The sequence below is a fragment of the Manis javanica genome, chromosome 5 (genome assembly GCF_040802235.1).
Source record: "Manis javanica isolate MJ-LG chromosome 5, MJ_LKY, whole genome shotgun sequence".
In the NCBI taxonomy this organism is placed as follows: domain Eukaryota; kingdom Metazoa; phylum Chordata; class Mammalia; order Pholidota; family Manidae; genus Manis; species Manis javanica.
In genome coordinates, this window is record NC_133160.1 from 112,890,522 (window position 1) to 112,903,593 (window position 13,072).

Sequence of the window (13,072 nt, forward strand, 5' to 3'; positions counted from 1 at the left end):
GTGTCAGATAATTAATACCTGGTTTTCATAAAAACAGTAGAAAAATACATTTTCTATTTTGAATACTAGTAAAGGAGTGGGTAATCTTTAAGGGCTGAAGAGCAATAGAACTTCAAAATTAACAAGAAGAAATAAAAGAATAGCAACAAAAACTGAAGTGATAAACTATCATGAAAAATAGAAATACTATATATCAGAGTCAGTGGGAAATAGCAAAAGCTGTACTCAGGAAAAATTTATATCCTTAAAAAAAACCTTCACTTCTAAAATACAAATGCAAAAGTAAGTAACTAATACTCATCTTAAAAGATTAGATTTGCCAAAAGAAACCAATGAGAGAAATAGAGATGATGTGAAATGAGTGAAAGAAAAAAAATCATAAATAAATTGAAAAGCTGTTTCTTTGAAAAGACCATATAAATGCCTGAACATCTGTTGAGAAAGAAAAAAGAGACTTACATCATGAGTCTGAAGAATGGAAAGAAAACTGGCAATGAAAAGAGAGATTACCACTGATACACAAAATGGACTAAGAAAATACTGCATGCAACGGAGGACAACAAATTTGGAAGCTAGCAGAACAGATGGTTTTCCAGTCAAACTGAAATTATCAAAATTAATCTGCAGAGAAGTAAAAATCTTAAATAGACAAATAACCATAGGAACACTTTAGAAAGTTATTAAAGATCAACCACGGAAAAAGCATGAAGCCCAGATAGTTTCATTGCTGAATTCTGACTACTGAAGAGCTAATTCCAAAGTTAAATCATTCCAGACAAAGGGAAAAATATAGATAGCCTCCCCATTTTTTCAAAAACAGATTGAGATATAATTCATATCCTATACAATTCACCCATTTAAAGTGTACAATTCAGTCTTATGCAACCATTACCACACTCAATTTCAGAACATTTTCATAAAAAGAAACTCCATGCCCATTAGCTATCATTTTCTATTTCATCCCAAATCCTCCCCAGCCATAACACAACCACTTTCTGTCTCTCAGTTTTCCTATTTTGGGTACTTCATTTAATATGTGGTCTTACGTGACAGGCTTCCTTCATGAACCTTAATATTTTCAAAGTTCATGCATGTTGTAGCATGGACAGTATTTCATTCCTTTTTATTGCTGAGTAATATTCCATTGTATGAGAAAAGCAGAGTTTTATTTATTGGTGAATAATTTGGTTTTTCCACTTTCCAGTTATTATGAATGTTGCTGTTAATACTTGTATACAAGTGTGTGTTTGGATGAACACCTTCATTTCTCTTGAGTATGTAAGCCTAGAATTGGAATTTCTTGGTCATATGATAACTCTGTTTAGTGTTTGAGAAACTGCCTGTTTTCCAAAGCAGCTGTACCATTTTACATTTGCTTTTTAGCACCCCAAAACAGTATCGCAGACAGATAATATAAATAGAGACGCAAATTGTGATGTGAAAAAAAGCCAGACTTGAATGCTACATATGGCATGATTCCATTTATATGACATTATGCAAAAGCCAAAACTAGGAACAGGTAACAGGTCACTTGCTAGGGAGAAGAGAGGAATGACTGCAGGGGGCAAGAAAGAACTTTTTGGGCTGATAGAAATGTTCTATATCTTGATTGTGTAATGGTAACATTACTGTGTTTGTCAAAATTCACAGAACTGTACAGCTAAACAGTGCATTTTGTTATGTGGATTATACCTCAATAAATCTGACCAAAAAAAAAAAAAAAACCACACAAATTCTACAGGATATCTATCAACATAATTTATGTCAGCACATTCAAGGAAAAATGTATAATAAAAGCTGTTACCAAAAACAAACAGCAGGTACACAAAGGAGTAAAGCACTGAAATCAAATTCAGAAACTAGCCCCTGATCCACTATAGTATTACTACAATGCTGTCTTGAAGGTTACCTCATATATATAATGTGCAAGGTCATTAAGTAACTAATACTAATAGAAACATTGAAAAAGAGATTAAATTCTCTCTCTTTACTGACATGACTGTATATCTAGAAAACACAAGGGAATAAGCTCTATAATTAATGTGGTAAGATGGTTAGATAGAAGATAAAAGTACAAAAATAAACATTTCTTTATACTGTATTAATGGAAATAGGGCAATATTCCATTTACTATGATGAAAAAACTGTAAGTAGTTCAGAATAAGTTTTTGAAGAAAGTATAACATCTGAATCAAGGTCTTAAATAAGTCATAGTCTTACATGAGAAGACAGTATCCATTTTATGAAATTTAAAAATTAGAAGTTTAAAAAAATTAGTACCTTTCAGTTCATAAAGGATAAACATTTTGAGAATAGCTTCTGAGAGAACAAAGAGTGATGGAGACTTGCCTCGCCAAATTTTAGAACCTTTTTTAAAGCTCCTATAATCAAATCAATGTGGAATGGGCATAGGATTGGACATAAAAATCCACTGAATAGAACAGAGAATCCAGAAATATATGCAAGTGTATCTCAAATTTTAATATGACAGAGGTGGTATTTCAATTCAGTGGGTTTATTTAGTGAGGCTGGATTAACTGGCTATGTGGAAAAAAACAAAATTGGACCACTGTATCACACCACATACAAAAAAGGTGAATTAAAGGCTTTAAGAAACTTAAAAAGGCTTCATGTACAACCAAAGGACTGAAGAGACTTTCGGCAGGAAAACTGGTATAAAATTGGCTACATAAAAATTAGAAAATTTTGTATAGCAAAAGATACCAGAAGCCATTTGTCAATAGTCAAGTGATAGATTAAAAAAAATTTTTTTTGAGTTTTCAAACAGCAGTGTTTTTAGCTGTAGCATTAATGTTCATAATATACAGAGATCTATAATTTGACAAACCCCAACTAAAATATGGGCAAAGAATGTGTTGGAGGCACAGCAAATGCAAAGTAGTTCTTAACCATTAAAAGGTGCTCCTTTAACTGTAAGAGAAATGCAGACTAAAGTAAAAATGTGAGCTCCCTTTATACTCATCAGATTGGGAAAAATTTCACCAGCACCACCTACTGCCGATAGGAATGTGGGGAAATGGGTACTATCATATGTGGCTTATGAATTTAAATTGTTAAAGTCTTTTAGGAAAACAGTCTAGCAGCTTCTGTTAACAATGTAAACACTTAAACCCAGTCATTCTTAGGGGCCTGTACCAGTAAAGATATGTACACAAAAATGTTTATTAAAGCATTGTTCATAATATCAAAACTAAAAATATATGACTCTCAGTAGTGAACTAATTGTATAAATTATTGGTTAACTGTATGAAAAATATGTGGCCATTAAAAAAAAATAGAGGAGTCTTCTCAGAATGGACAATCAAATCTTGAACTGTTAAGATTCCTACAATATTATTTTTCAGCTGATTTCTTTCAACAATCAATTGTAATAAAATTACTTGTATAACTAAAAAGAGATGATTCTGTTGGTATTAGTGGGTTTTCTTTGTTTAGGTCCTAATCAAACAGGAAATTCAGAGGAAGAGTGGGTATGCCATCCAAGCTGATGAAGAGCAGTTGCGAGTTCAACTAGATACAATTCAGTGTGAACTAAATGCACCTACTCAGTTTAAGGTAAATGCTTTTAAGGCCATAAAGCTAGAATTTGTTTCTGGGCGGTCTGTAGAAAAATGTTACTTGGTCTTCAAAAAGAGGAATTTTGTATGCTTGTTTTTAAGCATTTTGTTCTCTTTAATCAAAACTTCCTTTCTAAGGTAGATTCTTCATCATGATGTTTTTGGCTTGTATTAATGTTTCAAATAATGTACAGAGGGAGAACTAGACATTTGAATAGAGTAGTATATACATCCTTTTAAAAGAAAACATTCTCTTTTAGAATGTTGGCAATTGTAATTTGACTCGTCTTATTTTTAGGGCCGACTAAATGAACTGATGTCTCAAATCAGAATGCAGAATCATTTTGGAGCAGTCAAATCGGAAGAAAGATACTACATAGATGCAGATCTGTTACAAGAAATCAAGCAGGTAAGTATTGCACTGGAGTGCACTTCTAAAGAAGATGAATTCACCACTTCACATCAATCTATTATACAAACAAAAGCCAGATAACAACAAGTGTTGACTAGGATGTGAAGAAAATGGAACCCTTGTACATTGCTGGTGGTAATGTAAAGTGGTACAGCTGCTGTGGAAAACAGTTCCAAGAAAAATTAAACATAGAATTACTGTATAATCCAGCAATTATTTTACCAGAAAAAAAATCATTCTCTCTTCTCACCCCCAAAAAAGATGAATTCAGAGGTAGTAGAGGCACCAAAGTTCCCTGGACCCTGCCTTCAGCATGGAGGCTGCAGCAGCACCTGGGAGGTCACTAGGATGTAGGACCTCAGTCCCACTCTGTCCAGACTACCTAACTACATTTTGCCAGGGTCACACAGTAATTTGTTTGCACAGCAAAGCTTGAGAAGTAACTGCTCTGTATCCTATCTTCCCAACCTGCATGTCACATACAAATTTTAACTGGGACCTGGATGGAGTTTGTGGTGGCCAGAACCTCCAACCACTTGTCTAAGGCTCACTGCTTTTGCTTACTGTCACTGGTGTAAATGCAGATTGATTTAATGAAAGCTGTCCAACTACGGACTGTGCCTAAAGTAAGTGATATGGTAAACTTTGTGGAACATACTAGAAAGGACTGCTGGGATGGCCCTGAGGATTTTAGATGGTTATAAATGTCATCAGCAAATCCGTTTTTATTAGAGTGGATATTGCCATTTCATGGAACTAAAAACTAGTTTGGCTCTCCTAGGTTCTTGGAGGGTATACATATACTTTATATTATTGTAAATATCTGCAACAAAATTAACTAAAGTTCTAACATAACTAGAAGATAAGGTTCTAACGTAATAAAGAACTATATTAAAAGAGTTTATGCAATGAAATTGGGAATAATATTAACACCAACCTAAAAAAATGAAAAGCAGTATATTGTTTTGGAAGGCAGCTATACTCACCATTATACCACCAATGCTTTTTTTTTTTGAATTTTGATATCATTAATGTACAATTACATGAGCAACATTATGGTTACTACACTCCCCCCATTATCAAGTCCCTACCACATACTCCATTACAGTCACTATCCATCAGCATAGTAAGATGCTATAGAATCACTACTTGTCTTCTCTGTGTTAGCAATATATTGTTTTGGGATTTAATCTCAGCTCTTTTCACCTACCGTATGACCTTTTGTAGATCACTTGTGTATCAGTTTCTTTATCTATAAAGAGATAATAGTGGTACCCCAAAACGTGCTCAAGAGGATTTTTAAATGCATTGTTAGTTTATATTCATGAGCTGTTAAAACTGCCTTAACACCTGGGAAGGACTCTTAAAAATGTTAGCAGTTGGAGTTATCACTGTCATCACTATATACATTAAACTTCAAAACATGAAAATTCTCTTTTCAGAATGATTCTGCTGATCCTCTATATTTTGAGTACTTTCTTACAGTGTTTTAATGTAATACCCTTTTTTATCAAAGATTTATAAAAGGCATCGATAAAGCATCTTCATCTTATGTAAAATTTCTTTTAAAGATGAAATATTTATTTCATTGTATTTATTTGATTGCTTTGTATATTTTACTATAGGTCATATAAAAGTGTTAGCAGAACATAGACCAACAGTGCTTAAATATGCATGTCTGCTGTGTATTTAGAGCAGCTACTAAATGCTCTATTGCTAGTAAAATAATGAAAAAGTAATTTTACCTATGATTTACTTGTGCTTCAGTAGAGTAACACATGAATTTTTTAATTCCTTCTAGCATTTGAAACAACAACAGGAAGGCCTTAGCCACTTGATTAGCATCATAAAAGATGATTTAGAAGATATAAAGTTGGTAGAACATGGATTGAATGAAACTATCCACATCAGAGGTGGTGTATTTAGTTGACATTTCACAAACTTCTGTCAAAGGTTTGAAAAATATGTCTTCTTGCTACATCAGGCCTTCCTTAAGAATGAAACTGACTACATGGAGGAAAAAGAAAAATGTTCTCCTGGCTTTTTTTTGAGGAGGTTACTGACCAATTATTGTTCATCATATCTGAAATAAGTCATTTCACAGCTCTTCAAAGGTAGCTTTTAAAAGACTTATATCTAAAAGCTGTTACTTCTTTAAAGGGAGTACATAATTACCAAAAATATGTACTATTGTATGACAGCATTGTTCTCAGAAATCAGTGTTTAATGATTATTCTCCATTGAGCCTGTGTTCTGCTTTCCATAGCAAACACGAATTATCTACTTTGCACCTAATGAATAAACTACTTGACTGTTCGAGGTTTGTACTTCAAAATGTAAATGTATGTCAGTTTTATATTTGTGAATTCATCTGTGGGAGGAGTAAAGATAATCCAAGAGTATTTAATGATTAATGTGATTTTGTTTCCATTCTAAAAGATTTGAGAATATATTTTTATATTATTTTACTTATTTGAACTTACAGAATACATCTAAGCAATTAGGGTATGACAAAATTACATTTTATCATTTTAGCAATTTTTTTGTTTAAACCTTTTCATTTCTTAAAGATGAAAACTCTAAATAAATTCTTGATTGTCATTACTTTGAGAGAATTTTGTCTGATCCTTTGTCTTGGGGAGAATGACCACTCATGCCCACACAAGTATTAAATCATAATTCAAGCATTTCAGTTTTCTCTAACGTCTGATTTTTCCCTCCTAAGAAAAATATATCAGTACTAATATATTTTGACTAGGGTATGGTAAATAAACTAATTTCAGATATCATCTAGAATAAAGAATTCCCCAATACAGCATCAGTATCTGAAAACACTAGAAAATCTGAATTGACAGCAGTATGGAACAGTGATTCTTTTAAGCAGGTAATTGTAAATTTTTCTGACTACAAATGCACACCCGGGCTGTGTCACGTTGGCCCCTCCCGGACCGCTTTGCCTCTGTTTCTGTGGGTGCTTTGGCCTATGGTGGGAAATGCCCGCCTCTGTGCATATTATGGGGCATGGTGAGGCGTGTGGTACGCTCTGTGTCCAGAGGCCATCCTCAGATCCCACTGAAGGACTTTCTCCCCAGTTGTTAATTGTATAGGAGACTTGGAACTTTGAAACTGTTTCTTTCCAAACTAGCACTAGAAGCTAGCTTGCAGTCACTTCTACCAAGTTGATGGCCCAGAAACTTGTTACTCTATTCCCTATCCCGCCACCCCGCTTCAGCACTTTCCTACTTGTCACACTTCCAGCAGCATCAGAAGAATTTCTCGTCTGTTTTCTCCTTGGGCTAGAAGATAGGCACTTCCGTCCTCATCCACATTGTTGAGTGTGGAAGGAGTTTCTGTCCCTCTGTATATTCTCTAACAGGCAGAGTTGTTGATCTGATGAGAATTGTTACTCATTGAGCCACATTATCTAGTAGACGGTTCTTTAATCATACATACTATGCTCATTTGCTTAGCCTTTCATTTTTTTGTGCTCTGATATTATCAGGTTCCTAAATTCACAAGATAAAATACCCCTAGGTAGGGCCTAGGTCTGCCTTTAAAAGCCAGGTCCAGTCAGCTTCCTAAGTTTGATCCTGCTGGTGACTGCAGCTGTGAGGGCCTGTGGTCCTTGTTCATGCAGCTGGATAGATAACTGGACTTGGTCCACACAAGCAATGACCAAGTTCTAGATCTGGGCGAGAAGGAGAAGGAAAGACCCACAGTGGCCTCAGAACTTGTTCTCCAGCATAATTTACATAAATTCTGTGTTTAATCTTTATCTGGCCACAGTTCCTATGGATAAGTCTAAAATTCTGAACATGAAATGAGGTAAGCAGAATTAAAGCACACTGAACCCCTAATGCCTAATTTAGATTTACTTTTTTTGTATCTTTGTAAGTGGCCTTAAACCCTTTTCAAAACATGGCAAAAGTGTCAGTTACCAAAGACTAAATTAGTCATTAATCAACCGTCACAGTACTTCAGGAAAAGGGTACTGTAGAATCTTGTTTTTCCTTGCTTATTTAGATATGTATATTCAGTACTGTCTGCTGGGTAAAAATAAAGATTCAAGTTATGTGAAACTTGGTAAACTGTGTTTACAAAAAATATAAAATTCATCTATCAAGGGAAGATGAGATTGAAGAATGATCCTATTTGAAGCCAAAGATAAATCCTTAAGAGACAACCAGAACATCTTTAAAATTCTAATTCAGGAATTCATGTTACCCACTAACATTGTTTGGTAATGGGAAATTCAGATATTTTATCTAATCTTAAAATGTTTAATTGAATTCAGTCAGAAATATACAGTTTGGTTTTTTTTGCGGGGTTTTTTTTTGCAATCATAAGATGAATACAGAAATGAGTGCAAAATGAATGTATGACATTTCTGGACCAACTTTTCACCCATGTGTTTCCATTAAAAGATTAACTTTCTGGATTTGGAAAGTACATAACAAAAATGCAGTTTTCATTTTATCAAGTGACTTTTGGCTAACAAGTGGAAAAAAACATTCCTTTTGAGATCCATATAAGAATATTTCAGGTAATAAAGACTGTCAAGTTACAGAGCCACAAAGAGATTAATAGCAGAAGCACCAATTGAAATGATAAATGTCCCAAACAGTGGAAGGAGCATTGTGCCAGAGGATGCAGAGGGATGGGTTTTGGGACCTGGAACTGGCACAGGACCTGGACCTGTTAATGAGAACACACAGTTACTGACATACCATTTTTGATACCAAGTTTCATCCACCTATACCATACATTGTGAGTATGTGAACATTCAGGTTGAGTTAGAAACTTTCCTGAGATACTTCTATAACGGAGAACAATTTTCAAAGAGTTCATTACAGATACCAAACTATATTTTCATAAATGTCTCAGGGTGTACTGATCTAGGTTTTAGCTGGAATTCCACAGTTTTTAAAATATGTACAAAAACAATTTTTGTTCAAGTTCTCTAGAATTACTTTAGCATTTTTTTTCATTTTCTGTATGTTCATGATAAGTTTTAATTCAGTATCTTCTATTTCAAGTTTTCATATACATACTTGAATAGCTACCAATATACAAACTGAATATAGCTTCATTTTTAAACACCAAGTCCTGTAAGCTGATGTAAAAAATGAATCTTCCTCCATATATACAAAAAAATGACTGTTTTCCTCCATCCAAAACACTGCTCTGGAACTGTTACTCTTTCATCTAAACTAGCGAAGAACAGTTGAATCCATCTCAGATGAACTGTCTCACTCTGCCCTTAACTGAGATAACTGACTGACAGCTGTGTTTCGGTTTGGGCTGCACAAAGGAGCCTTGACTAGAAATGTCCAAATGGGATTACCATTCAGGTTTCATAAGTGAAACAGAAATAGTAAATTATCTAAAAGCCTTCAATGCATATCAATTTGTTTGCCATAACTGGGCATACAGTTACAGGTATACAGATGAGGAAATGGATAGGCAAATGAAGTGCACTGACACATTGTTTATTACTACAGAGCAGTGGTTCTCAAGGGGACAGTACCGCCCCATTAGAGGGGGTCTGGGAATTTGTCCAGCTACTTGTTGATGGTCACAACAGCAGAGTGGAAGTAGAGAGCTAGATATGCTGCAATGCTCTAGACAGTTTTTCACAATGAAAAGTTGACCCCACTTCTGCACAAATCTTAAATGTGCTGCTAGACATAAGTCAAAAATCTATTTCAGATGTTCAAACCCAGAACCTGAGTCAGTTTTACATATCAACAAAATATTTCTGGATAGTTTTAATAAACGTTAGTTTCTACCTAGTAACTGCTTTATTTCTTCACTTTGATTTTCTTATACTTGCATAGAGCGGCTTCCAGTCTTCTAAATCCAAATTTATTTGCATAAATAAATACAATCATCTGTTCACCTCATTATGTCTTTTCATATAATCTAGGCATTTATATATTGAAATATAATTTTGTTATAAATCATAGGACATACTGGTTTTTATGGGTGTGGGTGGGTTTTATCTATGAATCTTCAGGATAGTATAAGGGCTTTATAAAGTTAGGTTTAAAAGCAAAAACTGGGTTGACAGGGTTGAGAACCACTGTTGTAAACAGCACAGGGTCTGTACAGACAGTTGAAAATGATTGATTACCACAAATTATCCCCACCACATATGCACATATAAGCATATGACATTCTATTGTGATATCTCAAACTCTTTAAATTGTTCCTTAATTATTGAGGAAAAAAATTTACTTTTCTACACTGCAGATCAGATATTTATCAATTAACAAAATGAGATATTTCTTACTAGGATTATCGATATCTTCTTGACTTTTGTATTCTAAAATATAAAGAGATTTTGAGTTAGTTGCATTGTACACTTATTTATCCCCAAGAGAAAAGTCTGACTAAATAATTAAGCAAACTTGGCTGTCTCTGGGAGTGGGTCTGAGGGGCAGGGTGTTAGATATAGAGGTATGTGTGGAGTTGGGAGAAAGGTGTATTTTTTACTAACTTTTGTGTTCTGAATTTTTCAACCATGTGTTTCCATTAAAAGATTAAATTTTATGTTTCCATTAAAAAAGATTAAAATTATGTTTACAAAAAAGTATTTATTCTACACACTTACCTAAGATTCCCAAGAACAACATTAATACCTACCATTCACTACCATTCATGTTTATTAGAGTCCAAGAAGGTAGGCATAGTTACTGGTATAATACAGATGTTCCTCAAGACTTGCACGAAGCCACAGAGGTCATTAGTGCAACAGTGCCTGATTGCAAAGCCTTTGCGCTTTATTACTATGCTGTGCTAACTCCAAATGTGTTGGAAGCATTGATATATTACAATGTTGCCATATTTGGATGGCTTAAGGTACCAAATGCCAATTCTAGGAGTCTAGCACAGAGGTGTATTTTCTATAATTAAATCTGGCTGCAAGACGTGTCATTTTATAGAAAAAGAACAAAATTTGAAAAGTTTGAGTCCTGGTTTTCTCTTTATAGCCTTCTACAGGTTCCTTAACCTTCCTATGTTCCATGTGTTTTTATCTCTGAAATGGCAGTAACAGTATTTATTGTCCTGGATTTAAATGAAATCTGTGTAAATGTTTTCACACTGCCTTTAAAAATGCCTGCACTATACAAGCCTTCCAGGGGAGGGCACTATACAAACAGTCCCAGCAGGACCTAGCAGCCTGTTGGAGGACATGGTGAGGGTGGTGAGGAGCACAGAATGACTGGCCTCATGCTGTATGGCTCTCATACACACGTGGATGATGCTATTCCTGTGATTACAGATTCCATCACAGTAGCCAACCCACCATGGGAAGCCTCTGACCCCATTAGGGAACAGACAGGAGGAGCTGGAAGCCAACTGTTCTGGCATTAGGTCAAGCACCTTTCCCTCTGCTTGGCCCAGAAAGCCTTAACAGCAGCCTGCTGTTGACACTGAAAAGTGTTCTCAACATTTTCCCCGTCTGGCTTGCAGACTGAGATGTCAGAAGCTGGGGAGTCCAGGTGTCCTCCCCAAACCCCTTAAAATTGAACTGGATGATTATGGGAAAGGACTCAGAGCCCCATGAGGCCTCTACCCCAAGTCAAGAGTTTATTACCAGGTCTTCCTTCCGGTTGTAACATTTTTATTCCTAAATTAGAAAGAGATTTTCAGGTAACAGACAACAGCTACCATTTACTACTATTATAAAACTCTCATTCATTTTGCCTGTACTTTATCTTATTAGGGCTTTAATTAGTCCTGCTGATAGTTTTCTTCATTTTACAGATGTGAAAAGAGAGGTCCAGAAAAATGAAGTAACTTGCACAAAATTACCCAGAGAGAAATGGCAGAGGAAAGACTCAATGAAGCTGGGTCTGTGTGTCTACACAGCCCATGTTCATCCCACATCCAGCACAGTGGCTGCCTTTCATGTAAGCAGTGTGCCTAGTAAGGCGCCAACAAGGGGACTGTGCAAACTCAGGTCCAGCAAGCTGAAGAGGTGAGGACACACAGGTGTGTCATAGTGTCATTAGAAGTTCATTTCAAAGTTGTGGCCAAATAAATCCAACACCGAAAATCTGGGTGAATATGAAAGTTGCTGGACCATCTCTCCAGGCCTATGTCTGTGCTTTCAGTGATTAACTGTGAGCATGCTGTTCCTGTACACAGCATGCAGTTTCCATAAACAGCAATGTTAGGCAAAAGCTCAGTACTGTGTGTATGGCTGTAAAGAGGCTAAAAATCTAATTTCTTTAACAAATGATCATTCCATAATAACAAAACTGACCAAAAATTGTTCCAAAACACTACATGAGCTCAGGAGAAAGGATTCAAGACATGCACGCTGAGGTTTTGTGTTTTATAGTCTTTACAGATATCTGCACAAGGTAAACATGACAAGCATTAGTCACATTTGAAAGATGGCAGTTCGGAGGTCTAGAGAAGTCTTATTGTCCATAGCTCTCTGGCAAAATATCATGTCCACTTTTTGTTTTTTAATTTATTTTTCCTCCTTGTCTCTGGAAAAAAGTATTTTAAAATTAAGTTTCTATTTTCTTCTTCCTCTGTAAGAATAGGTTCCGAAGCCTTTCTGAGGCACCTGACAGGAGCAGCACAGTGTGAAGTTTCTCTGGCCTCAGAAACCCATGGCCCCGCGATGGCCTTGGCCTCAGAGCAACAGCCTCACACTTTTTAAATGTCCATTTTCATGGTCATATCTTAGAGGTAGGTTACATCTGCCATAGTAAATATACTGGAAAAACACTTGAGGAACCCCAAGTCTTAAGGAACAGGTACTTGATCCTTAGTTAAAGACACCTGGTCCTTCACTAACTTATGAGATCTTGTGGTAAGTACATAGGCTCCCCTGCATGTCTAATGGTGCCAATTACATCGATACAATCCAAAGTGGCAGCCTCCTCTCTGACATGCCTACCATTGCTTACCAGGTAGTGAAAAAGGTTCTGGAATTTTCATTCCTAAATGAGAAAGAAGTTTTCAGTGACTTGCAATTTGTTCCAGTGAGAAGAATTTCCAAATTCTTGTCATTAGCTCAAGTGACACATGCGCCAGAGGTCCCACTGCACTGTGGTTTTTG

At 35.6% G+C, this 13,072-nt stretch overlaps 2 protein-coding genes across 22 annotated transcripts in view; one reads left to right on the forward strand and one right to left on the reverse strand.

Moving 5' to 3' along the window:
* NUP54 (nucleoporin 54) overlaps nt 1–6,594 on the forward strand; it is a 28,248-nt gene extending 21,654 nt beyond the window's left edge. For 2 of the 3 annotated variants that reach the window (XM_037003273.2, XM_037003271.2), the window contains 3 exons: nt 3,457–3,576; nt 3,877–3,987; nt 5,792–6,594. In XM_037003273.2, the coding sequence (XP_036859168.1) occupies nt 3,457–3,576; nt 3,877–3,987; nt 5,792–5,920 (360 nt within the window). In that variant the 3' untranslated portion in view covers nt 5,921–6,594. Of the gene's footprint in view, nt 1–3,456; nt 3,577–3,876; nt 3,988–4,499; nt 4,617–5,791 lie in introns of all 3 variants that reach the window. The other variant, XM_037003272.2, reaches the window with a different exon arrangement.
* Nucleotides 6,441–13,072, reverse strand: part of ART3 (ADP-ribosyltransferase 3 (inactive)) — a 130,383-nt gene continuing 123,751 nt past the window's right edge. For 6 of the 19 annotated variants that reach the window (XM_073237449.1, XM_073237450.1, XM_073237451.1 and 3 more), the window contains 4 exons: nt 12,921–12,953; nt 11,591–11,623; nt 10,283–10,315; nt 6,441–8,685 (listed from right to left, as the gene is read on the reverse strand). In XM_073237449.1, coding sequence (XP_073093550.1) covers nt 8,552–8,685; nt 10,283–10,315; nt 11,591–11,623; nt 12,921–12,953 — 233 coding nt within the window. In that variant the 3' untranslated portion in view covers nt 6,441–8,551. Of the gene's footprint in view, nt 8,686–10,282; nt 10,316–11,590; nt 11,624–12,320; nt 12,495–12,920; nt 12,954–13,072 lie in introns of those variants that run through there. The other 13 variants (XM_073237455.1, XM_073237453.1, XM_073237446.1 and 10 more) reach the window with 4 other exon arrangements.